Source organism: Pinus tabuliformis, chromosome 1_2 (genome assembly GCF_031772625.1).
Source record: "Pinus tabuliformis cultivar Carrire ecotype Pingquan chromosome 1_2, CPIR1, whole genome shotgun sequence".
Taxonomy (NCBI): domain Eukaryota; kingdom Viridiplantae; phylum Streptophyta; class Pinopsida; order Pinales; family Pinaceae; genus Pinus; species Pinus tabuliformis.
The window spans coordinates 906,177,457-906,204,855 of NC_142298.1; the positions used below are offsets into that span (position 1 = coordinate 906,177,457).

At 40.3% G+C, this 27,399-nt stretch overlaps 1 protein-coding gene across 6 annotated transcripts; it reads right to left on the reverse strand.

Annotated features, from left to right (window-relative positions):
- Nucleotides 1–2,584: 2,584 nt before the first annotated feature.
- On the reverse strand, nt 2,585–6,589 carry LOC149208884 (alpha-galactosidase-like). Of its 6 annotated transcripts, none has more exons than XM_089396186.1 (15): nt 6,423–6,589; nt 6,255–6,313; nt 6,080–6,136; nt 5,800–5,834; nt 5,565–5,668; nt 5,405–5,480; nt 5,235–5,320; nt 5,081–5,146; nt 4,898–4,981; nt 4,766–4,830; nt 4,503–4,585; nt 4,266–4,356; nt 4,116–4,165; nt 3,739–3,879; nt 2,585–3,172 (listed from the first exon to the last, which is right to left on the reverse strand). In XM_089396186.1, the coding sequence occupies exons 1-15, from the start codon at nt 6,542–6,544 to the stop codon at nt 3,074–3,076; spliced, it is 1,218 nt and encodes a 405-aa protein (XP_089252312.1). In that variant the 5' UTR covers nt 6,545–6,589; the 3' UTR covers nt 2,585–3,073. The 6 variants fall into 6 exon arrangements, 5 of the variants coding, with proteins under 5 accessions (XP_089252312.1, XP_089252313.1, XP_089252314.1 ...); XM_089396187.1 differs by having other exon boundaries at nt 5,235–5,293; nt 6,080–6,157; XM_089396188.1 differs by having other exon boundaries at nt 5,235–5,293; nt 6,423–6,587.
- Between the last annotated feature and the right edge of the window lie 20,810 nt (nt 6,590–27,399).

Genomic DNA, 27,399 nt, shown 5'->3' on the forward strand with positions numbered 1-27,399 from the left:
TGTTTCCAAACCTCTATTAATTTCAAACCTGGAGCTTTAGGAACACATGCTTAATGTTTTAGAGAAAGCGCCATCATTGATCTTAAAAAACGTCATTCTTTTTTTAAATTATACCAATTTCCATAAAGAAATGTTATATATGCATGAAAACAACCCAGTTGTGGACATTTTATCTTTTTACACAATGTCCTAATAAGTTGTATAAGTAGCTCTAATAATTCTTTTTGGTAATCATAAATGAGTAATATTATCTTACACTAGCCTTGTGACCATAAAATCTTAATAACATAATAATGCATTGATCTTTCACATGCCTAGCTTTAAAATTAATAAATTAAAATATTTCTCATTTTAAGAAAACACACACACACACACACACATATAATAAAGTCAAATTTATTTATAATAAATTTCATCCATTTTAGAAATATTATCATTATATACTACCCCGATGGGGGTGGAAAAATCGAAAATAGTGTAGGTTGAGCCTAGCCTCCCACCAGATTTCCCATGCACATGACATGTAGGAGGTATGAGTGGCAAGGTACGCCACAACCAATGCATGTGAACTCAACTAGCTACACTTGTATGCATTTAACCAAAGGCCGATGGGAGATGGGAAGTCTACAGAATTCGATGGGAATCGTTATGATACTCTGGGGATCGAAGTTTGGGGCATGTGACTCCGAGTGATGTCATGATGATAAGTTTTGGAGGGGGATAAGGTGACTTTCTACTCTTTGGATGATGTCGAAGTTGGTGTCTCGCTATAGGAGGGAGTTGTGTGTCCTTTGTTCCTATATATCTTTCAGCTTTCTCTGTGGCGCCCACTTGATTAGTTGAACTTCCACAACTCAACCCACCAACGACCCTCTTCTGGTGTCTTGATCGAATTGTGGTCTATTGCTGGGTACATCCTTGTTGGTGTTGGAGGCACAGCATGGAATTTCGAAGGGGATTTGGGGAAATTCTTACCCCAATTTCCTCTCGTTGTTCTGGGCTTGTGGCATTCGGTGGCTCTTCGATTTAAGGGTGCAGTAGTGCACAATCTTGGGTGGGGCTAGCATACTCTGGTGCCTCAGCTCGAGAAGGTGTTCTTTGCAGAGGTCGAATCGGGGCGAGCGACCAATACAAAGCAAGAAGAGGGACCAGAGGCGAAGATCATCAAGCTCGGGGGGGGAGATTTTATCTCCACAGTGGATGTGTTATAGTGGTGTTGGTGTTGCAGTGGTGTTGGCATTGTGGCATTGTGGTGTTATTGGTGTTGCAGTGATGTTGGTGTTGTCATGTTATTGGTGTTGGATGTGTTGTGGTGTAGCGGTGTGGTAGTGTTCTGGTGTTGCAATGTTGCAATGGTGTTGCAATGACATTGCGGTGTTGCAGCGTTGTTGGTGTTGTGGTAGCATTGGTGTCCCAGTGTCACTTGCGTCAGATGTGTTGCAATGTGATGGTGCTAGTGTTGCGGTGGTGAAAGCGACCAAGTAGTTGAAGAGGTTTTGTGTTGTAGCACACGCATGGCACCACAACATAGCTCACACTTTGATGGAGGTCGAAGGGGGTCAATCACAGAACCCAAACCTCAACACTGATACTAGAAGCGAGAGGTGGCACTAAGCTAAGAGGCAAATGGGAGCTTGTGAGGACCCCATCGTGAATGTCAGTGATCGTCGAGGAAGAGTAAAAATCCTTCTTGCGCCACCAAAGGTCAATCGTGCTCGCCTGTGAAATTGCAATTGGAAGCCTATGAGAAAATTCGTTGGGAGGAGTATGAAGCCTTGGTTCAAATCCAATATTCCCAATGTTAGCTTCGAGAGCGAGTGGTGGTGGTCTGGCACAAACATATGTGCACTCTGAATAAGATAGAGCAGTTGGAGGCTTGGCGGACTCATCTAGAGCAATACACTAGTGGCTCATTTCGCCCCCCTCCTCCACCTAGGATGGGTCAAGGCAACCCAACTTCTATCAACTCTAACGATTATGTGTTTTGGTGTTCTGTTCATTTTATCAGTCTTTTGGCATATATTTCCCTTACCATTATGGTCAGTTAACTTATGTCTTTTTTGGACTATTTATTTTACATTGATGACAATGATCAACAAACCCAATCAAGGTAAAACCACCGAACCTTTTAACAATAGCCTTGTAAATATTTTCTTCTTGTACAACTAATAAAATATTCCTACTTAAAAATATATATATATTATCATTATATACTTATTTTTTTAATACTTTTCCTAAAAAAAATTCATTCTTTTATATTATAATAATACATAATAACTTAAACTTATTTATATTGACTTTCGTTTTTTACACTGTTATTATAATTTTCATTTTCTATTTTATATTCTTTCACACTAACGTAATACAATTTCTCTGTACATATATTAATCCTTATTTCTCCTCCTCTATCTATATATTAATCATGTTTTAAGACAATGTTCTCCAATTTCGATAGGATACTTAATTTCATTTGTTAAAACTTTTCTGAATTTAGGTGGTAAACTCAAATTCATTTATGAAAACTCTCTCCCATCATACTATTACTATAATTAAAATGTATTTATCTCTTAATATAACTCTGAAATAGAATGTCAGAAATGATGTCCATAAGTTCAAATAAGTATTACACATCAAGAAGAAAAAGGCAAAGTCTTCAAGCCTATACCAGATCAAGCTCTTCCAAAAGTGTCCCTAGTCAACAGTATTGTCATTCCTGTTGCTTGCTTAATGCACTTGTTATTCCAACCAATATGACAAGGGCAGAGTAAGGTTGCATTTTATTGCATGTTATGATCCTTCACCTGATTATGCCAATAGAGAATCGAATAGCATAGATAGTTGGGCTTCGCCCTTTATTGTTGAAAGATCTTCTGCTGATATAAATTCAGCTGATTTAACCAGTACAAAAAACCTATGCACCAAATGGTTGTGCATAAACTTGATCCAATTATGTTGTAAATCGAGTACAGAACATATATCGTTATTTGTGGACAAGATACAGTAATAACTGGAACCAGAATTCTAATGATGCTTTGATGATCTTCAGCAGCAGAATTGGATGGTTTGGTGTCAGTTAATAGCCGGAACTGAGTGTTAGAACGTACATTTTGCAAGCATGTGAATCCACTGTTGATGTGAGGTTGCTTTGTAAAGTTGATGGAAGGTACGAGTGCTGCAATGTCAAGATGGAAGAGAGCCATCATCATCACTCCAGTCCCAAATTTATACCTCTGTGGCTTGCCAAGCTTCGCTGTGGGACAGTGGGGCACAAAGACCCTCTGAGCCAATGCACTGGTTTGATGCAGAGATTTAAGCGTTCGTCTTCTCTGACACACAACACTCCCATCAACAGATCTTAGTCACATATTCGCCGTATACACTGGCAATTTATGGGCAAAACTCAGGCTAGTTACAAATGTTCTAAAAGCTCTGATTAACATACTTGCACACACTGTAAATTATAGGGATCAAGCTTTCAGAAGCTCTCGGAACTGTTGATTAGAGGATTGTGTGTTAGGGCAGATGAAGGTTTGATCTCTGCATCGAGTTAGTGCATCTGAAAAGAGGTTTATGCCCTGCTGTCTTAGGTAGCTGGCTGGGTACTCCACAAACTATGTGAAACCCTACATACAAAATGTTTGTTGATTCCTAAAACACAAATTTGTATGTGGTAATTATGGTAATGATTTTGCCTGTGTAAAGAGAAATATAATGCAAAGGAATGGGAAATAGTCATACAGCCCACAAGTCTCTAGCTTCAACAGCAGCGTCCGAGGGAAGACCAATGTCTACCCATTTAGCAGTTATAGAGGCTTGAGAACCACTTCTGTTCCATAGTATTACAACAACTTCGTTGTTGGACAGTGGCCCAGCCCAAACCTGCAATCATTTATATGATACAAATAGATACTGAAGAAAACTACGTCAAAATTAAGGTGCCAGACAGAATGCCAGAGAAGACACGAGATTGAGTATACAAATTTTGAAACTTTACAAACACTCTACATAATCTTATTACACATGGTGCATCCAGTACATAGTTATAAAATTTTAAAATTCTGAGACTCAATTAATTTTTACAGAAGCAAAATATTCGACATACAAAAACTTCATACCTCAAGGTCTCCTTGTTTGCTGACTTTCTTCCCTTGAACCCCTAATGGATCTACACAAATCCAAAAATGTGGGAGAAAACAATTAATCCAAAGTAATCTCTGAAACTTAGCCTGAAAAACCCTTGTTACAAATGATTTTGTAAATCCGACCTTGATTGACATTAATCACTTCACTGTTGCTTAGAATCTCTATAGTTTCTGGGGTTGCAGACCTTATATCACATCCAATCAGCAGGGGTGCCTGCACGATAAAGCTTATCAACTAAAATCATGAGATAGACAGTAAAAACTGTTGGAACTTGACATTTTATATTTAGAGAGATACTCTGTTTTGCTTTCTTCTTTTTACAATTTTGTTTGTCAAATTTACACTTGGCCCATTTTTACCTTCATTAAAGCCCATATGCTGAAGTGTGACTGGTATTCTACACTGCTCATATTGCCATTTCCAACCTCCAACATGTCCGGATCTGGTAGGCAACGACCAAATACAAAGTGCAACTTGTAAATAATCTATCATGGAAATATTAACAACTTTAAGACCATTTATATGAACGACCAAATACAAAGTGCAACTTGTAAATAATCTATCATGGAAATATTAACAACTTTAAGACCATTTATATGAAATTGAGAAAAGGCCAATTTACCATTCCATCCACTAGGCCCTGCATAAGCTGCCCACTGATCATTTTGGTCGGCATTAGACGTGATGCTGGGAGAAAAAAATTACAGTCAGAATACTCTTGCAACTCTGATTATGAACTTATACAGTCTATTACCTTTCCCAGCTGTCTTCAATGTCTCCTGTAGTTCTCCAACTGTTTGCAATCTTAGGTGCCCATGTTGCAGGATTCTGGTCACCCCTGCATAATCAAAAGATGAGCTTCTTATAACATCTGACTTGGAGACAAAACATTGTTCTTGATTAAATACATAAATTATTGTTTACAAATGCATCTCACCATTCACACATTGAATAGAATACAGGGTGGTCTATCTTGCTAAGAGCATCACTCATTTTTGGGTACCTGTATAGTTTCCATACATGTTCAGTATAGAATCCTAGACCCATATTTGAAAAGCTTGATGATAAAATATAACAAAAATAATATATACCTGTCCTGAGGATTTATACCACCATTATAGCAGTTATCATATTTCAAATAGTCTATCTCCTGAACATTCATTGACAAAAAGCAAAGCTAATTTTTATCAATAGTGCAATGGTGTCATGATACAAGAAAAATGGATCGGGAATATGACAAAATATATAGAGAGCAAGCTACCCATGAAGCAAATGTTTGAGCATCTTGTTCCTCGTATCCAAGGGAACCTGGCATGGTTTTACTGCATGTATTGTATCTGACCAAATATTCCAGAAGGAATTAGACAAATGATATATAAAGAAGGGTTTTGATTGATCAGCTAGCATTCATATGCACTGACCCAGCATCAGAATATATTCCAAGCTTGAGTCCCTTGGAGTGAACATAGTCTGCTAGAGCCTTTATGCCTGAAGGAAATGCAGAGGCTTTAGCTACCATATTACCCTGACAATACATAAGCCCAGTTTTCAGTTCATCAATAATCTGGGCTCCAACTAAAGAACTTACACAAGACTAAAACGAGTGAAGAAACGTTATAGTTTATCATCTCTGTTTTGTTGAATCAAATGCAATACCTGAGAATCTCGGTTCAGCTCACCCCAACAGTCATCTGATAGCCCATTAACACAACTATAAGGTTAACAATATAGAACTACTAACTGGTTTGTTTGTGAGAGTATATGTTTATGCCTTCTATAATGTACAACATAAGAGGACCTGGATTAGTATTTGTTACCTATATTACAAAACCATAAGGTTAACAATATAGAACCACTAACTGGATTATTTGTGAGAGTATATGTTTATGCCTTCTGTAATGTTCAGCATAAGAGGACCTGGATTAGTATTTGTTACCTATATTCACATATTCATATCCGATCTTGGATAATCCAGTGGAAACCATTGCATCAGCTGTATCAGATAACGATGACACTGAATTTAAAATTATATTTTGACTGGATTGTTTTTATGTATAAGAGCCCAAAAGTATTCTAAAGCTGACTATTTACCAGGGAGATAAGCAAACTACCTGTTCCCCGAATAATATTCTCATCAATGTTGCAGCCGAAGTGATTCCAACTGTTCCATCTGAATAGATAACACGCCCGAGTCTATATATGTGTGAGTGTCTCTCTATAGACCAATATATTTCAAATGAAATAGATTACAGTAGCAAAGTACTTATTGAAGATCTTACCCCATCTGAGGCCTATTTCCAACAAGCTCTTTAGAGGATAAACGCCTAGGAATTGAGCGAGCTGCATTGGCAGGATCCCACAAGATAACGACCAAAATACCTACAAGCAAAACAGATACCATCCTCTTGTTTTACTGATAGGATACAATCATAAAAATAGTGACATTGTAGTGCTAAACTGGCTTATATAGATATTATGGTCCGTGACACCAACGAAGTTTTTCGTTTTTCTCTTCTGGCTGCCATTAATGTGAGTTAATGCAATAAATTATATGTGATCGTCAGCAAATTTATTTTAGCAATGATATTTTCCAATGCACTAACTTCCCACCCCCTGCTATTGCGCACCGACAAACAACGCAGAGTAATAATTAATAATAGAAGTGTGGTTATTGACGGCAAAATTTTTCAAAACCCCACTTTTTTTGGGTTATTAGACCAGTAAATTACATTAAAATGTTAGTTGTCTGGTCATTCAAGTTCAAGGTCCAAATCAAGGTTTTGGAACTATATTTTAAAATTGTAATGATTTGCTTAAGAGTTTGTTGTGGGAAGTAGGGGAACAAGTTAATTTTCTAAAATTTGTCCAAAATTTATCTTTCAGGAGTGAAAACCTCACTCTTAACTAGACGACCAACAGGGAATAAGGGAATAATTTAATCAAAACTTAGAGGTATTTATTAGAAGTGAAAGCTATGTAGCACAAAAGCTTGGTTTTTTTGACATAACAAAATAGCTTAATTGTTTAAGGCTTAGGGATATCTAGCAGAAGTGAAAACTTGCCTTACCACTCACAAAATAATTTAAAATGACATACCTTCAATAATAATGATAAATCAACCTATAATTAACAGCCAATAATATGTTTACTACTCAAATATTCGGCCAGTTAAAAATAAAAATCCATTTCCGCTAAATATAAAAAATAAAAATCCAAATCACCGTCTCCCACGTTCAAAATGCCGCCACTAATAACGGTTTACGTCTCAGATATTCCGTTTGTTAAAAAATAAAAATCCATTCCCACTAAAAATAAAAAATAAAGATCCAAATCACTGTCTCCTACATTCAAAATGTCTAAAACACAATATTATTCTCTAGAAAATTATAGAAATTTCGATTATATTTAGAGAAAATTTAGCAAAGATTTTTGTAAATCCAAGTTATAATTGTTAAACTTTAAAATTTTAAGTATCTTAAACATTTTCGATGATGCTAAATCTATTTCCACTATCAAAATACCATTCGAATACTGCCCCTTTTTTAAAATTCTTTTACCCAAATCCCAGCCATTTTTTTTTTTTTTTTTGGTCCTCCGGAGAATTCCTCCGGCTCGGTAGACGACTCCAAACACAATTATGAATTTTTTAAGCCTCATCTGAATGCGGTCCGTATGTGTCAGTGTATACTATATTTTTTATCGGAATGTGCGCCCCTGTTAGATGCAACTCCGTGACCTCCATCAACTCACCGCCGGCATAATCTGCACAGATTCTTCGCCTAACAAACTACTTTGCATGGTTGCCTACATATAAAACTAGGGTTTTGACAATTTGGCTATTAAGGGCTGAATCGGTTGAAAATTTTCGAGGGGAAACGTATTTGTATAGCTGAAAGCCAATTCAAACAGAGAATTCCTTTCACGTGATCCATCCAATAGTTATCGAATCTTAACAGAGAATTATTTTCACGTGATCCAGCTAATGTGATCCCATAATTCACATGATCCATCCAATGTATTCCTATAATGGTCCAAAATCGTTTTATGTGATTTGTTTATATAAATTTTTGGAAATCCTTTCCAACATTCTCCTGTAGCCAGTGACAACGTAATTATGACTTACTTAGAAGGCAAGATATTGATTTTATTTTGTTTATTTTTAAATATCAGTTTCCATTCGAAATTTCCATTTATTTGTAGAATAATTTATAATTAAATAGTTTTTATTTTTAATTATTATAATATAGATTTTGTCTTTAAATTGAGAGTTCTTAAATTTAATTGAATATGAAAAAATATGTTTAACTAATTTAATGTTTAAATAATTGAGATAATTTTAAAAATTGTTAGTGTAATAAGATAATGCTTATAGGTTAAAGAAATAATTATATTTTATAGTATTGAATAAATCATTTAAAGACAATTTAATGTTTACTTTCTAATTTTGTTATCATAATATTAAATTTAAGTTTAATTTCATTTTCTTACATATAATGTGCTAGAAACAATGTTAATACTGAGAGGGAGTGAATCAGTATTAAGATTAATTTAAATTTTTATGTCAAATTATTTTATTCATTAAAACTTGGCATCCATTATATGATATCAATCATTAACTAACAAAAACGGCAATCATATCAACCAATACGAGCATACACATCATGAGCACCAAAAACATGAGACGTAGAAGTTTAACATGGAAACCCTTCCAAGAGAAAAACTACCAAAGCTTGTTTTTTGTTATTGATGTGCAAATAAGAGCACCTACTCTATTAGATCAATATGTTTGTGAGTCACCACTCACAAGAAGCATTAACTCCCTTTGATTATAAACTCCAACTCCCTTCTTTTGTAGACCCCTGATTAGCTTACAAGAGGCACCATTTGAAGCACCAACTTCATGGATTTGTTACAAGCACCAATTTGCAGGAGCCATCAACCCCCAAGCCTTCTCAGACACCTACTAGAGGTGGAAGCACCAACTTCCTATATTCAAACACCTACCCACATTCAAAAGAAAACTTACTGCTTATTGTAATTGGTAGCCTCTATGCCTGCTTTCAACTTTGTTCTCTTCAACTGCCTTTTGGCCCACACAACATTTTGTCCTATGTTCACTCTACATCAGCCCACTGTTCATCTCAACAACATTCACTCATCACAACCCTCATGACTCTCTCTCCACTTTGTAGCATCATACTTCTGTCCTTAACCCGCTTCTATTACACAGGCTCTCTCGGCTTCACACAATTGCATTAGCCCACTCAACATCTTTCCTCTACAACATTGGCACACATAACATCTCTCTGTAGCACTCACACACAAATCTCTTCCACACAGCACACTCAAAAAATGTTGCATACCCATTATTACATAGTGAACAATGCATTCCATGTTTAACCATCAACATGCCATTCACATTGCCTGAGAGCATACTCTCATCATAGCTCTCCATTTTGTTGTTGCGTCCAAAACTTGGCTATTGCACCCATATTAAACATTGAGAATGGGATTTTAAGCATTTCTTCTCCACTCAACTACTCAAAAAATGTAGTTGCAACACAATCAATTTGGAGAGTGGGCACCTGTGTGATATTCCATATTGAGAATTAAGTCTCAGTCAATCTGCACACTCAAGGAGGCTCTCCATGCTTAATTATTACTCATAGAGCTCGAGATGTACACTAGCATGGCTTCTTTGATCTTGATCGGATATCCATTAATTATTTCTACAAGTCATGACCCTCATTACCTTGAACCAATGATCTTTGTAGTTGTTATTAACATCAATAGTTTAGTCGATGCATTTGTGGTCCTAATTGTCGACTCATTCTAGCCATCACACATATGCCCCAAAGGCCTATGATCACCAAAAGGCGCAGACCTGCCACATAACCACGTTCACTAGGACCCACTCGATATATGCCACCACTGGTTGAAATCTTGGATCCCCGCATCCCTGTAACTTTTATAAATAACATTCCTTAGGACTTATAGGCTTGGCCCTGTTATAGACATTTTTGTGCCTTACAACTTTGAGCATGAAATGTCCATAATCCAAGGGATCCAAAGTCCCTAAAAGTGTTGTTCCTGCCCCTAAAGGAACAAGGTCAACCAATAACAGCTTCTCCCAGAAGTTCTCCACCAAAAACTACTCAGAATCAGTCAAATCAGGATCAATTCAAGTGCTCCACTAGCTGCCTGCGTTGCAAAGCACCCCAGTACACTAGCTAGGTGCGTTGCAACGCACCTAAATGCACTACCAGGGTGCGCTGAGTGAGAAATGTCAAATGGCAGTGTCATTCTGCGAGGTGTACAGACAATGGAAGCTTCCAGAATCTTCCTCAATGACACTTGCCTCACTGAGTTCGATCAAGGATGAGTAAGAGGCTCTCAACCTCCAAGTGGAAGCAAGAACTGACAGAGAGAAGCCACAAGTCAAAACATAAGCTGACTCATCCTCTCTGCTTACATCTATATATGGATCCCTCATCCCAGAGATCCAGAGGCTGGAATTTTGTACTTTGCAGAGAATTGTTGTTGGTCTGAGATTGAGATTAGTGCATTGGGTGATTTATGCTTTGTTGGAGGTGAGGAAGGGATTCCTTTGCTGGGAGGTAGATGTTGGATCGGGACTCACTTGGTTGTATCTCCTCTTGGACTTTTTATCATATCAATAAAACTATTTGAGTTTCTCCTACATGCTGTGTATCAATGATGTTTTGTTATATTTGCATGTTTAGCTTAATCTGATCCTAAGCTTTTTGTGAATGTAAATCTATATCTTCGTGTAGTTTCTCTCTTCTGTGATCTTGCAGGAATTTGGTGGAGCTGGGCCGGTAAGGGAGCAGGAAGCTGGGAGCTATTGAAGAGAGGAGCAATTGGATCAACAAACTAGCGCAAGACACAGGTTAGTTTATCCTTCCTCTTCGTTTACATTTCATAAAGAAGAATACTCAAGTAGTTTTCCTTGTTTGTTGCTAAGGCACTGTCACACCTTAGAGTGGGATAGGGGCATTCTGAATAGATACTTTTCCCAACAACAGAATGGCGACTCCGCTGGGGATTGTATCTAGTTAGTTTATTTGTGTTGCTATTGTTGTTCTTCTCATAAACTTAGGAGTGGCGAATCGAACTGCATTTGCCATTTACAAATGCAAAGTAGAGATCTGCTACTCTAGTCCATTCACTGGGCTTGTTTATGATCTGAACAGCTGATCCACAAATGCTCTAATTGCCCTTTGTGATAGCTCTTAGTCCTCCTTTAAATCATCCCTCTAATTGTACCTTACTGATAGCTTTTATCCGGCCAAAAACCATAGATTAAACTGCAAAGTGTGACCTAGAACCCAGAGAAAATTCTCGTTTCTGCTTCAGTGCAGGCTCTGTGAAGAGGTTCCGCATTTCAACGCAGGTCCCGAGAGGGCTACCTGCGCTGCAATTCAGTTTCTCTGTGCAACAGGTGTGCTGATCAGCCTTTGCCTTGTGCAGCTGTGGTTCTTTGCTTCATTTTGTTCAGTTTTATCTCTGATTTTTGCAGCCTGTTATCAATGTGTGTACCTATCTGAAAACCCCTTTTCTTTGCCTTAATTCTGCCTCAGTTGTATAAAAGAAACTGTATTTGTTTTTGTGTATTTGTTACATCATTTGCAGTTTCCCATTACAAAAGTAAACTAGTCATACTGTCGCCGTTAGATCTAGACCTGTCGTAAGTGTCGTTTTGATCTTAGGAGTAAGTTTGTTTGCTGTTGACAGTTGATTGCTCTTTTACTTTTGTCTTTTGGTTTGAATTTGTGAATTTCTAGTGTCGAAACAAGTGTTTACTTCAAAATCATAAAGTGTCGTAATCGTCTTTTTGATTTCAAAAAGAAACTTGTTTGTGTTTTCACTTGAAATCGAATTCAAATTTGTACAACAACTTTCTTTTTAGGCATCAATATTAAGAAAGTGAAAACAAATACATGCATATGTGCATTTGCATTTTGACAGTTTGTATGGCTTGATTTAGGAAAAGTGCATTTACAGTGTGCTCTATGCTCTTTGAGAAAAGATTGTGTCTTTCTTTTCCCCTTGTAGCTAGGATTTTCATTGTTGAAAAGAGATAAAAGCTTGCTTATCATCTTTAGACTGCATTTAGGAATTGTATCTACATCTCGTGGTGATCCAAAAAGGCAAACTTCTAAGAAAGATCAACCTAAAATAAATTGAATGAACTTAACAACGCATTGGAACTTAACGCACAACATAGAGGTCTAGGCTAGAGACGTGTTCCGGCATCGTAAAGCCTGGTAACTGTTGTCCTCACTGTTGGTTGGGTGATTCCTCCACTGTGAGATGATAAGTGCCAGTACGGATTGTGCTCCCACGTACCGTCGAGTATATATTGTGTTGTGGGGAAAAATGCCTATGCAGGACGATCCTATCCACCTAAGGTGTGATAGCGCCTTAGCAACAAACGAATACAGCTATCATGATTTCTTCCTTTATGAAATATGAAAGAGAGGAGATCGGCAGACTTACCGTTGTTTTCCGGTTGTCCCTCGAACTAGATCCTCTTCTCTTTGTGTGTCCACAGCTACTTCCCTCCTTGCTTGATCAAGAGAACAGCTACTTGAATCCCACGAGATCACAAGAGAACAGCTACCTGTGACAAGAGAACAGCTACTTGCAACAAGAGAAGAACACAATACAAAGGCAAATATACATATTCATAAATGATTCAGGATTAGAAGTAAATCAAATATACTAATGCAATCATACAAAATACACCAGCATATAGGAAAGAATCAAGATAGCTTTATTGAAAGTAACAGGGTTCATGAAGAGATACAACCCATAGGGCTCCAACCCAGCATCTCCTTCCCAGCAGAATGGAATTCCTTCTTTAGCTCCCTTCAAAGCATAACACACCCAATGTTTCTAGCCACAAACCAACAACAATTCTTTGCAAATACCAAATTCCAGCCTCCCCTGACCTCATGGAGATAGATCTATATATAGGAGTTTTGGAGAGAGGATGAGTCAGCTTGAGACTGGTCTGAGACTGACTAGTGTCCTCTCCCACTTCAGTTCTTGAGTCCACTTGGAGGTTCTTGCTTCCACTTGGAGAATTGGAACCTCTTACTCATCACCAGTCGAATTCCCTGATCCAAGTGTCATTTTGGAAGCTTTCTGGGCATTGACACCTTGAGGAATGACTCTGCCACTTGTCTAAACTCGCTCAGCGCAGGTAGCCTTCTTTGCAGTTGACATTCAACGCAGGTAGCCTTCTTTGCAGTTGACATTCAACGCAGGTAGACAGTGGAGTAGTCGACATTCAGCGCAAATGCTCAGTGGAGCAGTTGACATGATCCAGAATTGCCTTGTTTTGAGTGTTTTCAGGTGGAGAACTTTTGTTAAGTGCTGTGGTTTGCTGGCCTTGTTCCTCTAGGGGTAGGAACAACATGTTTAGGGACTTTGGATCCCTTGATTATTGACATTTCATGCTTAGTGATGCAAGGCACAAAAATGTCTATAACAGTTGCCCCCTAAAGTATGAGGCCATTTATCGGGTGAAATGTTTTATCCAGGAGGGTCCGAAGTTCATCCATCTGCTAGGAGGAGACCTGTAATAAAATACAATACAATACATTATGATTCATACTGCTTTCATGATCTAGCCGAGGCGGGCATTCCCATGCTCAACTTTATAAATTCATTTTTTGTACATAGAACAGACGATCGTCTGATGGTAGACTGATAATTTTAGTGAAATTATCATCCTTTGAGTAGGATGATCATCTGCTGCAATGATGTACATGTCAAATGTCTTTATTTTTTCCTGAATATATATATCGCAGCCCGGATGGATGAAACTAGATCTGGGGTCTTCAAACTTGTTCGATCTTCACTCTAAGTACAAGTCGATCGATGTGAGAATTGCGCTGAAGTCGAACATGGAAAGACATCGCTTGATTACCGGTCAGTGATGTAAACCGTTAACAAGCGCGAGAGGAATCACCGATAATGATAATGACCCTCAAGGTACTGCAGTACAATTCACGTGGTGTGAATAAAGGACTTGGCGTCGAACACCACGCAAAATCTTCTGGTCGAAGGTCATTGATGTATACCTGTCGCCGGAAGTGAGAAACTTGCCATTGAGGCATGCAAGCTTCAAAGTACTGAAGGGGTTGTTCCTAGATCGACTCCTTGGATAATGAGCTGATGTTGACAAGGAGCAATCCGTCAAAGGAGGGCCTTAATGAATCCCACATCAGTGACACGGAACGGAGCTAATGATTTTAATTGAGGTGAAAATAATCTGTGACATATGATTCAGGGTTGCGGTCATGAATGGATGAAGGATAATGTATGGCAGTGGATGGGACCCCGTTGACACTTTCTGAACGACTTCTCTTGAACATATGGCGACACTGATGTGATGGATCGGTAGCATTACCCCAAATATGGATGGTATGGCAAGACCATGGTGATGTGATCGGTGATTGAAACAACCCAACCCGAATGTGATACGGAGGAAAAGTGTCATGTTCAAGGGCGACCTGCTACCATCAAAGTTTTCTTGATTTTTCCCAATTTTTCCCCAGTCATTGCTGACCAGTACCTCTTTATTTTTGTCAAGCTTGAGGAGGATAACATATGCTTGTTCTATAACCTGCCCTTCGGGCAAGCCCATCGCTATGTTTTAACGAGCCTAGCGATAGTGAAACTCGTTCTCGTCTAAAGACAAGTTTGTCGCTATTTAATAATTTTAACGAGTCTAACGACAAGGATAACTCGGTCCTTTTCATTTTTAGAGAGTCTGAAAATGTACATAAAGTTAACTCCAGAATTCCTTTTTCATCATCTAATCCCTTAAGTCCGAAAAAGTATAAAACAATACAGAAGGGATGAGTTTTTGATAACTTTAACGAGCCGAATAAAACAAGCGCTCGACCTTTTTGTGCAATAATCCCTCAGGTCCAAAAAGATTAAAATCTAGAGGAGGGATAGCTCTTCCGGTCCTTTAACGAGCTGGAAGGCCAAAACTCGGCAATCTTTTCATATTTTACGAGTTGGTTGAAAAGAGCTTAAAGAAGACTCGTCTTTTGAGGAACGAGTGATAAACAGGGATAGCAACTGATTCCAGGTACAGGTTGGAATTTTCCAATCATGGCAGTGTCACAAGGATGGCTAGGTGAAATCACTCTTCGCAGCTGTTCCTCAAAATGGGTAAACAATCATATGGAGGTGAACGATCGGCCAAATGAAAGTGGAGGTGGCAGGTGCAAACACGACCAAGGCTTTTATGGCTGATAAATTTACGATCACAGCGGTTATTTACCGGGATAGGTTCATTTTTTAGTTAAAAATGAGCTTAAACTCTGGAGGAAACATTGCTCACTGCTTATATTTATTTTTTAACAAGCATGAAGACCACGTTAAAACTGCTCGGATCTTGCGTTTATTTTTTAACGAGCATGAACTTTATGCTAAAAATACTCGATTACCCAGTCTTTTGATAAGAGTGTCTCATGAAAGATCCCATTTTTTATATAGCTTACGCCTTACCAAAGCTATGCTCACTCTCCTTTCTTTATGCAAGTTCGGAAACGGCTAATCCTACGAGTTTAAAGGGTTATACCTACAGGTTTAAAGGGAGGACCTAAAAATTTAAAAAATAAATAGTCTCCCCTTGCTTGCACTCCAAAAGGTTTGCATGCCCCCAGGTATAAAACAGAGTTTCAAGGTTACCTCTACTTACCCTCCGCCAAAACATTTGTTTTAATCGAGAGAGGCTTACCTCTTTCAGGTTACCCAAAGATTGTCTCGTTACTCTTTCAAACAAAACACTTCCTCGGCAATGTCTACCGAAATAGACAAGGGTGAATAACTGGTGCCAAACACGTAACTTTGACAAAAGAATCTTATTCTAGAACAACCCCTCTTCCATCCACGGACGGGGTACGGACTAGTCATATTCTCCCCCAGAAACCTACCCTATACCCAAAGTTTCCCTGCCGAAGCAGGCCAGGATGCATGCCCCCTGGGTTCTAGTCATATCCTCCCGGATTACTCGCGCTCATCAGGAGGATGGACCGTGGGTTGAGACACTTCTTGCATGAATAGACCATTTAGGGATGGCACATGACTATTTGCGATGTGTGATCCGGGAAACGAAAGTTGGTCCACGAGCTTGACCATTCTTCCTTCATGCGGAAAACACATTACTCTAAAGAGTGAGGAGACTACAGCTCCCATGCAATATATATAGTCTCGTCCAAGGAGTAGGTTATAATCCAAGGGTCCTTGAACGACCATCACGTTCATTTGAACGGTCTTCCCTTTCAATGTTATAGGCACATTGGGGAGGATCCCTAAAGGTCGACTGGTTCCTTTATCAAAACCTGATAGATTTCTCATCTCAGGTAAAAGCGTCGGCGAACCAAGCGCTTTCCAAGCAATAGAGGAAAGGATACTCACAGATGCCCCCTCATCAATGATAGTGCCAGCCATTACCATTCTGTATATTTGACAAATAATTCTGAATGGCACACTGGCTGGCAACCGAGGTCTGCCTAGTTGGTTCCAATCAAAGGACACAACCAGGTTGCTTGGTGGTGGGACCGAATATACGGCCGGATAGCACTCTGATGAACTTCCTTCCTGCGACAAAGGAATGGTGGCATTGCCCCCTTGATTATCAGAGTCAGTGCTGATGAAGAGAACCTGGACGGTGTCGTCTGTATTCTCCTCTGTGATGGTGTCATTCGAAGATGGAGCCTCTGAAGGCAAAACCGGGTCAACTGCCGTATCAACCTTTTGACTTTCATCAGGCATGGATCCAGACGGTTCTTTTTCAATGACAGGTGCTTCAGCTGACCATCTAAGTGGCTCAGCCGGATTCTCAACTAGTGAGGGACTTGGCAGGAGTCTTTGATATCCAGGAGGAAGATTCGCTCGTAAAATCGGGTGATCTTCCAGAACTCTTTTTGCCTCGTCTAAGAAGGGACAACGGTGGATGGTGTGATCGCCTTCACACAGTCTGCACGGAAATTTAACTCTCCCATTCTGTCCTGGAGCTTCACTCCTACTAGTTGACGGTGAGCAATCGACATGGCTATCAGAGGTCGATGCTCCCGAATTGTGCAAACGGGGGGACCAGTCTCTTAGTATCCGTGGGATATAGGGACAATCTCTATGGAAGTGGTCTCCCCTGCATATGATGCATGGCGATTTAGGCCTTACGAGTGCGGTGTGTGGATTTTTGTTAGATGACACTTGTTTGCCCCCAGTCGCCTTATGCTCCTTCTTCTTCTTTTCTTTCTTCTTCTTCTCCTTCTTCTCCTTAGGAACCCGATTTTTTGATCGACCAGTTCCGTCAAGCGAAGAGGAAGGAGGGGAGGAAGATGAAGTGGAAGGCTGGGAGGCAACTCTTGTCTGATCTAACTGTTGACTCGACTGTTCAGGAGTGGTGGTATTCTGAATGACATTGGTCGAAAAGAGCCAAACTGGTAGGCCAATTGTCAGTCCTGGAAGTGACAATGTGGCCATGTGGGGCACACCAACATCTCCCCAAGAGGAGAAGGGACTAGGATTTCCACCCAAGGGAACTCCTTGGTTCGTGTGCTCCATCTTTTCAACCTAAAGATCAACGCAGGATTAAAGGGTGATTGTTCCATTTAAAATAAATTGTTAACGACGCTTTTAGACACAACTTGCTTTTTCAGTTTTAAAGAGTCGAGAAAAAGCTAAAGATGACTCTAGTCTCCTTCGATGTTTTAACGAGCCCGAAGTGACAAATGCTCGGATGGACGTTTTCTGTTATAGAGTCTGAAAAAGGCCAAAAGAAACTGCTCTGGAGATCTAGGCAGAGGGTGTGCCAAACTTTTCGCAAAACCACAGAATACTTTTTACGGTACAGGTGGTCGATCTTCGTGAATGCTGTGTTCACTGCATTGCGATCAGTAGGGCGGACGACATGGCTTCCTAAGGATAAAAGATATATGCCTATAGGGGTCTCCCAATATATACGCGACGGTACGTGGGAGCACAATCCGTATTAGCGCCACCGACTCTCAGGAGGAATCACCCACCTTCTTCGAGATCGACAGTCACTATGTTTAACGACGCCGGAACACGTCTCTAGCCTAGACCTCTATGTTGTGCGTTATGTTACAAAGCGTTGTTAGGTTCATTCAGTTTATTTTAGGTTGATATTTTTAAAGTTTGCCTTTCAAGGTTCACCACGAGATGTATGATACAACTTCCTAAATGCAGTCTAAGATGATAAGCAAGCTTTACAATCTTTCAACTTTGAAAATCCTAGCTACTAAGGGAGAAAAGAGCGACTATCTTTTCTCAAAGAGCAATCGGCACACTCTAATGAACTTTCCCTAAATCCAACATGCAAACTATCAAATGCAAAATGCACAATGCAGGTGTTTGTTTTCAACTTTCTTAGTATAAATGCCTACAAAGAAAGCTTTTTGCACAACTTTGAATTTGCTTTTACAATGATCAAAATAAACAAGTTCACTTTCTTCGAAATCAACAAGGGTAGAAGAGATTACAATCACTTTGCGATTTTCGAAATAAAGACTCGTTTTGATACTTTTAAAAGAACAAAATTCAAACCAATAAGCAAAAGTAAAACTATAATCAATCTGAACAAACAGCCAATGAACTCTCTTCTAAGATCACTATCAATCAGATCTGAATCAAAGGCTACAGGATGATCACTTTACTCATGCAAAGGAAGACTGTAAATGACGCCACAAACACATAAAAACATTCACAATCTTTTTGTACAAAAATGGGGTGGAATTCAAGCAAAGAAAAGGTTTATCAAACTAGTACCTAAGCTGGTTAAAGGCTGCAAAAACAGAGATCAAAACAGGGCAAAAGAGGACAAAGAACCCCAGCTGCACAAGACCACACTGGTTCAGCGTAGGTCTAACACTGTCAGTTTGACATTCAGCGCAGGTAGCCCCTTCGGGACCTGCGTTGAAATGCAGACTGCCTTCACAGTGCCTGCGCTGAAGAGAGAAACTCTCATTTCCCTTGGTTTCTGGGTCACAAAATGCTCAAAAATCAACTGTTTCAGGCCAAATCAGAAAAACAAGCAAGGTATAAACAGAGGGATGCTTTGATAGGGTACTAAAGACTATCACAAGGATCAACAAATCATTTGTGGATCTAGTTTAGATCATAGACAAGTCCAACATACTGGATCAAAGCAGCAACTTTTACTTTGCATCCGGGAAAGATGCAGTTCAAGAATTGTTGTCAAGTCTATGAAGTAAACAAATGACGGAAACACAAATGAAATGAATAAACAAGTTCTCCCCCAGTGGAGTCGCCAATTTGTTGTGGGGAAAAATGCCTATGCAGGACGATCCTATCCACCTAAGGTGTGACAGCGCCTTAGCAACAAACGAATACAGCTATCATGATTTCTTCCTTTATGAAATATGAAAGAGAGGAGATCGGCAGACTTACCGTTGTCTTCCGGTTGTCCCTCGAACTAGATCCTCTTCTCTTTGTGTGTCCACAGCTACTTCCCTCCTTGCTTGATCAAGAGAACAGCTACTTGAATCCCACGAGATCACAAGAGAACAACTACCTGTGACAAGAGAACAGCTACTTGCAACAAGAGAAGAACACAATACAAAGGCAAATATACATATTCATAAATGATTCAGGATTAGAAGTAAATCAAATATACTAATGCAATCATACAAAATACACCAGCATATAGGAAAGAATCAAGATAGCTTTATTGAAAGTAACAGGGTTCAGGAAGAGATACAACCCATAGGGCTCCAACCCAGCATCTCCTTCCCAGCAGAATGGAATTCCTTCTTCAGCTCCCTTCAAAGAATAACACACCCAATGTTTCTAGCCACAAACCAACAGCAATTCTTTGCAAATACCAAATTCCAGCCTCCCCTGACCTCATGGAGAGAGATCTATATATAGGATTTTTGGAGAGAGGATGAGTCAGCTTGAGACTGGTCTGAGACTGACTAGTGTCCTCTCCCACTTCAGTTATTGAGTCCACTTGGAGGTTCTTGCTTCCACTTGGAGATTTGGAACCTCTTACTCATCACCAGTCGAATTCCCTGATCCAAGTGTCATTTTGGAAGCTTCCTGGGCATTGACACCTTGAGGAATGACTCTGCCACTTGTCTAAACTCGCTCAGCGCAGGTAGCCTTCTTTGCAGTTGACATTCAACGCAGGTAGACAGTGGAGTAGTTGACATTCAGCGCAGATGCTCAGTGGAGTAGTTGACGTGATCCAGAATTGCCTTGTTTTGAGTGTTTTCAGGTGGAGAACTTTTGTTAAGTGTTGTGGTTTGCTGGCCTTGTTCCTCTAGGGGTAGGAACAACATGTTTAGGGACTTTGGATCCCTTGATTATTGACATTTCATGCTTAGTGATGCAAGGCACAAAAATGTCTATAACATATTGGGAGACCCCTATAGGCATAAAACCTTTATCCATAGGAAGCCGTGTCGGCCGCCCTACTGATCGCAATGCACTGAACACAGCATTCGGGAAGATTGACCGCCCGTACCCTAAAAAGTATTATGCGGTTTTGCGATTGGTTTGGCACACCCTCTACCTAGATCTCCAGAGCAGTCCCTTTCATTCCTTTTCAGACTCCTTAACGGAAAAGGTCCATCTGAGCACTTGTCACTTCAGGCTCATTAAAAATCGAAGGAGACTAGAGTCATCTTTTGTTTTTTCTCGACTCTTAAAAACTGAAAAAACAAGTTGTGTCTAAAAGCGTCTAAAATTCATTTAATTCGGAAACATATTTCCCCTTTTTGTATTTTGGTTGATCGAGTAATCCGCAATCATGGAAGAAAGTCAATTGAAACCCCGTCGTTCGTAGAGGCTTACGAGTCAACCGTCTTTGTCTCCGGAATCGAAAACAGTACGGACAAAGCGAACTCATTTAACCGGTTCGAAATCTCCTATTAAAGTTAGAACAAGTGTTCCAACAACATCCGAGATTCCGTTCACTCCAAACATTTCTGGAAACCCTGCCTCTACAGAAGAAGTTCAACAGCCACAGAGGAACAGTGATATTGATCCTAGTCTGAGAGTAAACACTTGTGTTACTGAACCAGTTCCATCTATAACCGGTTCGGAGAGTCTTGCTCCTCAAACATCTGTCGCTGTCGATTCAACCCCTTCTTCGGCACCAGAAATATTTTACGGACCTGACGGTCTTCCCCTTCCACCTGGTTTGATTGTGATAGAGGAAATCGTAGAAGATCCGCAAGCAAGTACTCCAACACATTTTGGAGTCGGGGTCACTCTATTTCCTTCGACATCAGAAGTTAGTCTACCACCAGTGGAAGTTCCTGTAGAATCGCTAGGTAATCTTTTGGATAGACTCAAAATGTCTGAACAACCATCAACATCTAGGACTGTGTCGACTGACACAGCGACAGCAGAACTTCCTGCCGTCACTCCGACAATGTTTGTCGGCATACCATCTGTCCCGACTAGCTCACAACCGTTAGAAGGAGTCCATCTAGGGGCTATTTCGACAGTATGATCCGTTCCTGTTTGTTCCTCCGGAATAATATCTGGCAACTCTTATGTTGAGACTCGCCAAATTGATCCATTTGGAGGTCAATTTGGGCAATCCAGTCCCCAAGGGCAGACAATCCCCTTGAGTTCCGGATTACCACCGTATGGGGGGTAGTATGCCCTTTCATTACCCCCTCCGGGAGGATATCCATACGGGAGTTCACAACAGTATTCAGGTTATACTGGAGTTATGTCAAGTGGTTGGGTACCTATACTACCCCAACAACCAAGGGTTGTGTATTCTATGCAACAATGTGTACCTATGTCGAACATCCCGACTACACCAGCTATTGTGACAGTGTCACAAGTTCAAACACTGCCTGTTGTATGTCAACCTCAGATTTCTCAGGTTGTAATGCAACAGCTCCTTGACCCTGTGACTCAACCACAATCGCCGACTGGTGGGGCGACACAGGTCCAAATGGGTACAATTACCCCACACCTTGGTCCAACAGTTAGTATAGCGCAACAGAACATGGCTTCACAACCATGGCTAGTGCAATACCAACAACCACAATTCCAACAAGTATACCAAGGTTCTGAGCAGCAAATCTTTGCGAACAGTGGACAGTCGTACATTCAAAACGGTCAAAATCAACCACTTTACAATGGTCATGTCCACCAACCGTATCAGTCGTACCAGCATCAACTACATTATGCTGGTATGCAAAGGCCAACTGCTCAGGCAATTCCATCATATCCTGGGTATGCTTCACCTAACCTGAATCAACAGTTACCATTCATGGCAACTTTAGAGTTACCTGATTTACACCGGTTAACAAACGATCCAATTGCTTATGCCCCTTGGTGGCCAGCGATCCCTCATAAACTTCCATCAGATATTCCTAAATTTAATGGAAATCCAGGTGAAGATCCATCGAATCACGTGATGACATTTCATCTATGGTGTTCATCAAACACCCTAAACGATGATTCGATAAGGCTTCGCCTTTTTCAGAGGACATTAACGGGTCCAGCGGAAAAATGGTATATTGAATTGCCTAGAGCTTCGTTCGACAACTTCAGTACCTTAGCCACGACTTTCTTAACCCATTTTCAATTACCGATAAGGTATGAAACGGGAACGGAACTCCTAACCAACTTCAAACAGACAACAGCCACTCACATATCTGATCATATACATGAGTGGCGACGTCGTCGTAGGATGGTAAAAACGTACGTTCCCGATCAGCTATTAGCTGAATGGTTTATCAAATCCTTACTTCCTACCATCACGGAAGATGTGGCAAAGGGGGGAGTCGTAACGGAAGAGCAAGTCATCGCTCGTGCGCAATATCTGGACTTGGTCTATACTCAGTCTGGCACGCTCTACGACAAAATACCTGACGCCCCTAGACCGGAATTCTCAATTCCTCCTCCTCCTAAATCAAACAATAACTCTCACACCGGCGATGGTGTGATTGGCACGACAAACGCGAAATCGACAAAGGCTACGTCCAAGAAAGCCCGTAAGATTTCAGATCAAAATGCAAAAGACGAAATTCTTGCTTCGGAAATAAATTTCGTATCGACAGATAAGGGCAAGGAAACCAAACAACTAGGAAGCAAGAAGAAACAAGGCAAAGGGAAGAAGAAGAAACAGGATGAGTCATCTCCTAAAAAATCTTCTTCAAACCCTCTTGGAAATAGGAAACTAAAAAATCCATGTTATATATGCGATGAGGATCATTGGACAGCAGATTGTCCATACAAAGCTGAGCTTAAAAGATTCTTTAAGAGTTCGAAAACCTTAGCTGTGTTAACTGATCCGTTTCCAAATCCAGGAACAAATCTGGTTGATAGTGGAAATGCTTCCCCGTCGCAAGTACTAATGCTGTTGATTTCGAAACAGAAAAATGATGCTTTGATTTCGACAAGGAACAAAGATTACGGGAATCCGCAGCTGTCAAACGACAAGGATAAAGATCAACCAAGTATTTCGACAACAACTTTGACAGAAGTTGTACCACCCATCATTCCTGAATTAACAATAAAACCGCCAAAGGGAGTAGTACACAAGTCGACATTTAGTCCTCGCGCTAGAGCGGCGCAACATTATAACATAGTGGAAGATTTGGCCCAATCGCCATCCGCTATGTCGACTCTTGAAGTACTACAAAATTGCCCATCCCAAAGGCAGGATTTGTTATCAGCCATTGGTGGGGTTGATCCTAAGGATTCCAATCTTGTATCCTTTGACCACAAAGGATACGATCCTCAGTTACCAGCCCAACAAGCTTTCCTTATTCAAGTGAAAGCCCTCAATAAAACTGTTCATCGAACAATTATTGATGAGGGGGCATCTACATGTATTATGTCAATGAGTTGTTGGAAAACTTTAGGATCTCCAACCTTGTCGTGATCTTCGACGACATTAAAAGCATTCGACGGAAGGACATATACCCCATATGGTATCCTAAATAACTTGAAGGTTGAACTAGGGGGAAAAACAATAGAAATAGATGTTGAAGTCATCGATGGAAATCTTGATTACAACATCCTACTAGGAAGACCATGGATATATGCCATGGCAGCTGTTGTGTCGACCTATTTTAGAAAAATTGCATTTCCCTCTCAGGGGGGGATTACAATCATCGACCAACAAAACTTCCTCCCCAATGGCTCACATGTTACAGGAAGCATTCCCATGATCCATGGAAGCCCCCATTCGCTTCAGAATATCGGAGTAGGCCTACTGAAAGATCCTATACTAATGGGAACTTTCGCTCTTCCACCTCCAATCAACTTGGCGGAAGTAGCGTCGATAGGAACCTGCAATATGATATCTTCCAAAAAGATCTCAGAAAACGATATCAACATGGATCATGCAATGGTTTTGCCCCTAAGCCCAATAGAAATATTGTAGCAATCAATGTTTCTAGCATGGGAGGCAAACCCAAATCAACGCTCATCAAGCGTTTGGGTAGATAGGTCTAAAGAATATGGTACCCCTTCAGATCCTTGGTCGCGAGTGCATGGAACCGACGAAGGAATTATACAATCAATGTTGATTGAAGGGGCACCATGGAATGATTGCCACCATCGTTCCCTTCTTCCAGATTATGAAGAAGATACTCAAGATGACCTTTATCATCCTTCAGTTTTTGAATTCCTATAAAATACTGTAAATATGGTGAATTCCGAGCGAAACTTATCCAACATTGAAGAGACTATAGCCATAAATATCTCGACTAAAATGGATGTTGTAGAGAATATTTATGTCGGCAAATGTTGTTCTCCTTCAGAACTGGAAATATATAACACTCTTTTTCGCGAATTCAGAGATGTCTTTGCTTGGTCATATAATGAAATGCCAGGCATTGACTCGAGTATCGTTGAACACGAAATTAAAATGTATCCAGATGTCAAACCGGTACGACAACGGCTCAGGCAGGTGCACCCCAAGAAAGCCGCTGCCATTAAGGCAGAAGTTGAAAAACTTCTCCATGCTGGTTTCATCTACCCGGTTCCTCTAACCGATTGGGTATCGAATATTGTCCCTGTTATGAAGAAACAAGGGACAATTAGAGTGTGTGTCGATTATAGGGATGTAAATCAAGATTGTCCGAAAGACAACTACCCTACACCCTTCATCGACCAGATAATTGATGAATGCACCGGATGCGAAATCTTTTCATTCATGGATGGATTTTCCAGGTATAATCAAATAAATATCCGCCCGCAGGACCAGTCAAAGACTGCATTCATTTGTCCGTGGGTCACATTCGCATATCGAAAATTACCCTTGGGTTTAAAGAATGAAGGGCGACATTTCAGAGGGCAATGAATTATGCCTTCCATGACATCAAGAACATCGTTCAACCATACCTCGACGACCTTCCGGCTCATTCGCGAAAGCGGACTGATCATCCGCAGCATTTAAGAGCGATATTTCTACGTTGCCGACACTACAAGATACGACTCAATCCACACAAATGTGTATTTTGCGTCAGTTCTGGTTGTTTACTTGGCTTTGTAGTCTCCAAGGATGGGATTCGTCTCAACCCTTGTAAGGTCCAGGCAATCATAGATTTGCCTCCACCTTCGAATTTGCTTCAGATTCAGAAACTCCAAGGGAAAGCAAACTTTCTGAGGAGGTTCATTCCAAATTACACCGAACTAGCTAAAGGTTATACACGTCTTTTGAAAAAGGAGGTATCCTTCGTCTGGGATCAGGTTGCGCAAGCTTCCTTTGATGCTTTAAAAGATTCCTTAATAAAAGCATCATTAATATACGCCCCCGATTATCAAAGAGATTTTAACCTGTATCTGGCTGCAGCAGATACAACCATCGCAATGGTTTTAGTTCAAGAAGTCGATGGAATTGAACACCCTATATATTATTTAAGTAAAAACTTAAATGATACAGAAAGCAAATATTCTTATGTTGAAAACCTAGCGCTTGCAGCTGTTCAAGCGATACAAAGATTTCGACACTATGTCCTCTTTCGAAAAACTACCATTATGTTAGATTGCAACCCCATGACTTATATATTGTCGCGACAGTTGCTGGGGGGAAAATATTCAAAATGGATAGCAATCCTTCAAGAGTTTGATCTGGAATTTGTAAAATCCAAATCAAAGAAAGCTCTAGTTTTTGCAGAATTATTATGCGATCTCCCGTCGGCATCCAACGATGAAACATCCGAAGAATCAATTGTGGACGAGAATTTGTTTCTGATATCCACAAGCAATGAATGGTATGGAGATATAATAATTTATCTCCAAACCCAAAATTTTAGGCCTAACACCTCTCACTCTGAATAGAAACGTATACGATACCAAGCAAAAGACTACATGATCGTCGGTGATACACTTTACCGTCGTGGTATCAATACAGTTCTGAGAAGGTGCCTCACCCATGAGGAGGCCGAAAAAGCCCTGAATGAGTGTCATTCAGGCGCGTGTGGAGGGCATCAATCTGGATATGCTACAGCACAAAAAATCTTACGAGCAGGATACTTCTGGCCAACCATGTTCAAAGATTGCATAACCGTAGTCAGAAGTTGCCATGCTTGTCAAATTTTTGATAGCAAAACCAGAAGACCTCCCGCACCTTTACAGCCAATAATTGTTGTTGGGCCTTTCGCCAAATGGGGCATCGATTTCATGACATGTAACCCCACCTCGACCGGGGGGCATGGGTATATTATAGTCGCCGTTGACTATTTTACCAAATGGGCCGAGGCGATGCCTACATTAGATAACACTGGTGAAACAACTACCCTTTTCTTTTTCAATCATGTAGTCGCCAGATTCGGCGTACCACAGGCTATAGTCACGGATCATGGATCGCATTTTCGCAATCACATGATGCTCGAATTAGCTGCCAAACTAGGATTGTCTCACGACAGCTCTACTCCGTATTATCCGCAAGCGAACGGACAAGTTGAAGTGATCAACAAGGTCCTGAAGCGTATGTTGCAAAGGATGATCATAGTTCACAAAAGAAGGTGGCACCTAATCCTGTACTCAGCTTTGTGGGCTTACCGAACATCAGTAAGGAATGCGACCGGGTTCACACCCTTCCAACTGGTATATGGCCTGGAAGCAGTCTTACCAGTCCAGTGCGAAATCTCGTCTCTTAAACTCGCAATCGATCTCCTCCTTGGAACTTCATAAGAAGAGGCCCGTTTCTTGGAATTAATCCAATTGGATGAAACCTGT

Bases quoted from the DNA above. Each gene is read 5' to 3' on its own strand.
- LOC149208884 (XM_089396186.1), bottom strand. From the start codon at position 6,544: ATGGTATCTGTTTTGCTTGTAGGTATTTTGGTCGTTATCTTGTGGGAT. The intron at 4,982-5,080 runs GTGAGATGCATT...TTGATTATGCAG, and splicing joins TTCTATTCAATGTGTGAATG to GGGTGACCAGAATCCTGCAA. The intron at 4,586-4,765 runs GTAAATTGGCCT...GTTGCCTACCAG, and splicing joins AGGGCCTAGTGGATGGAATG to ATCCGGACATGTTGGAGGTT.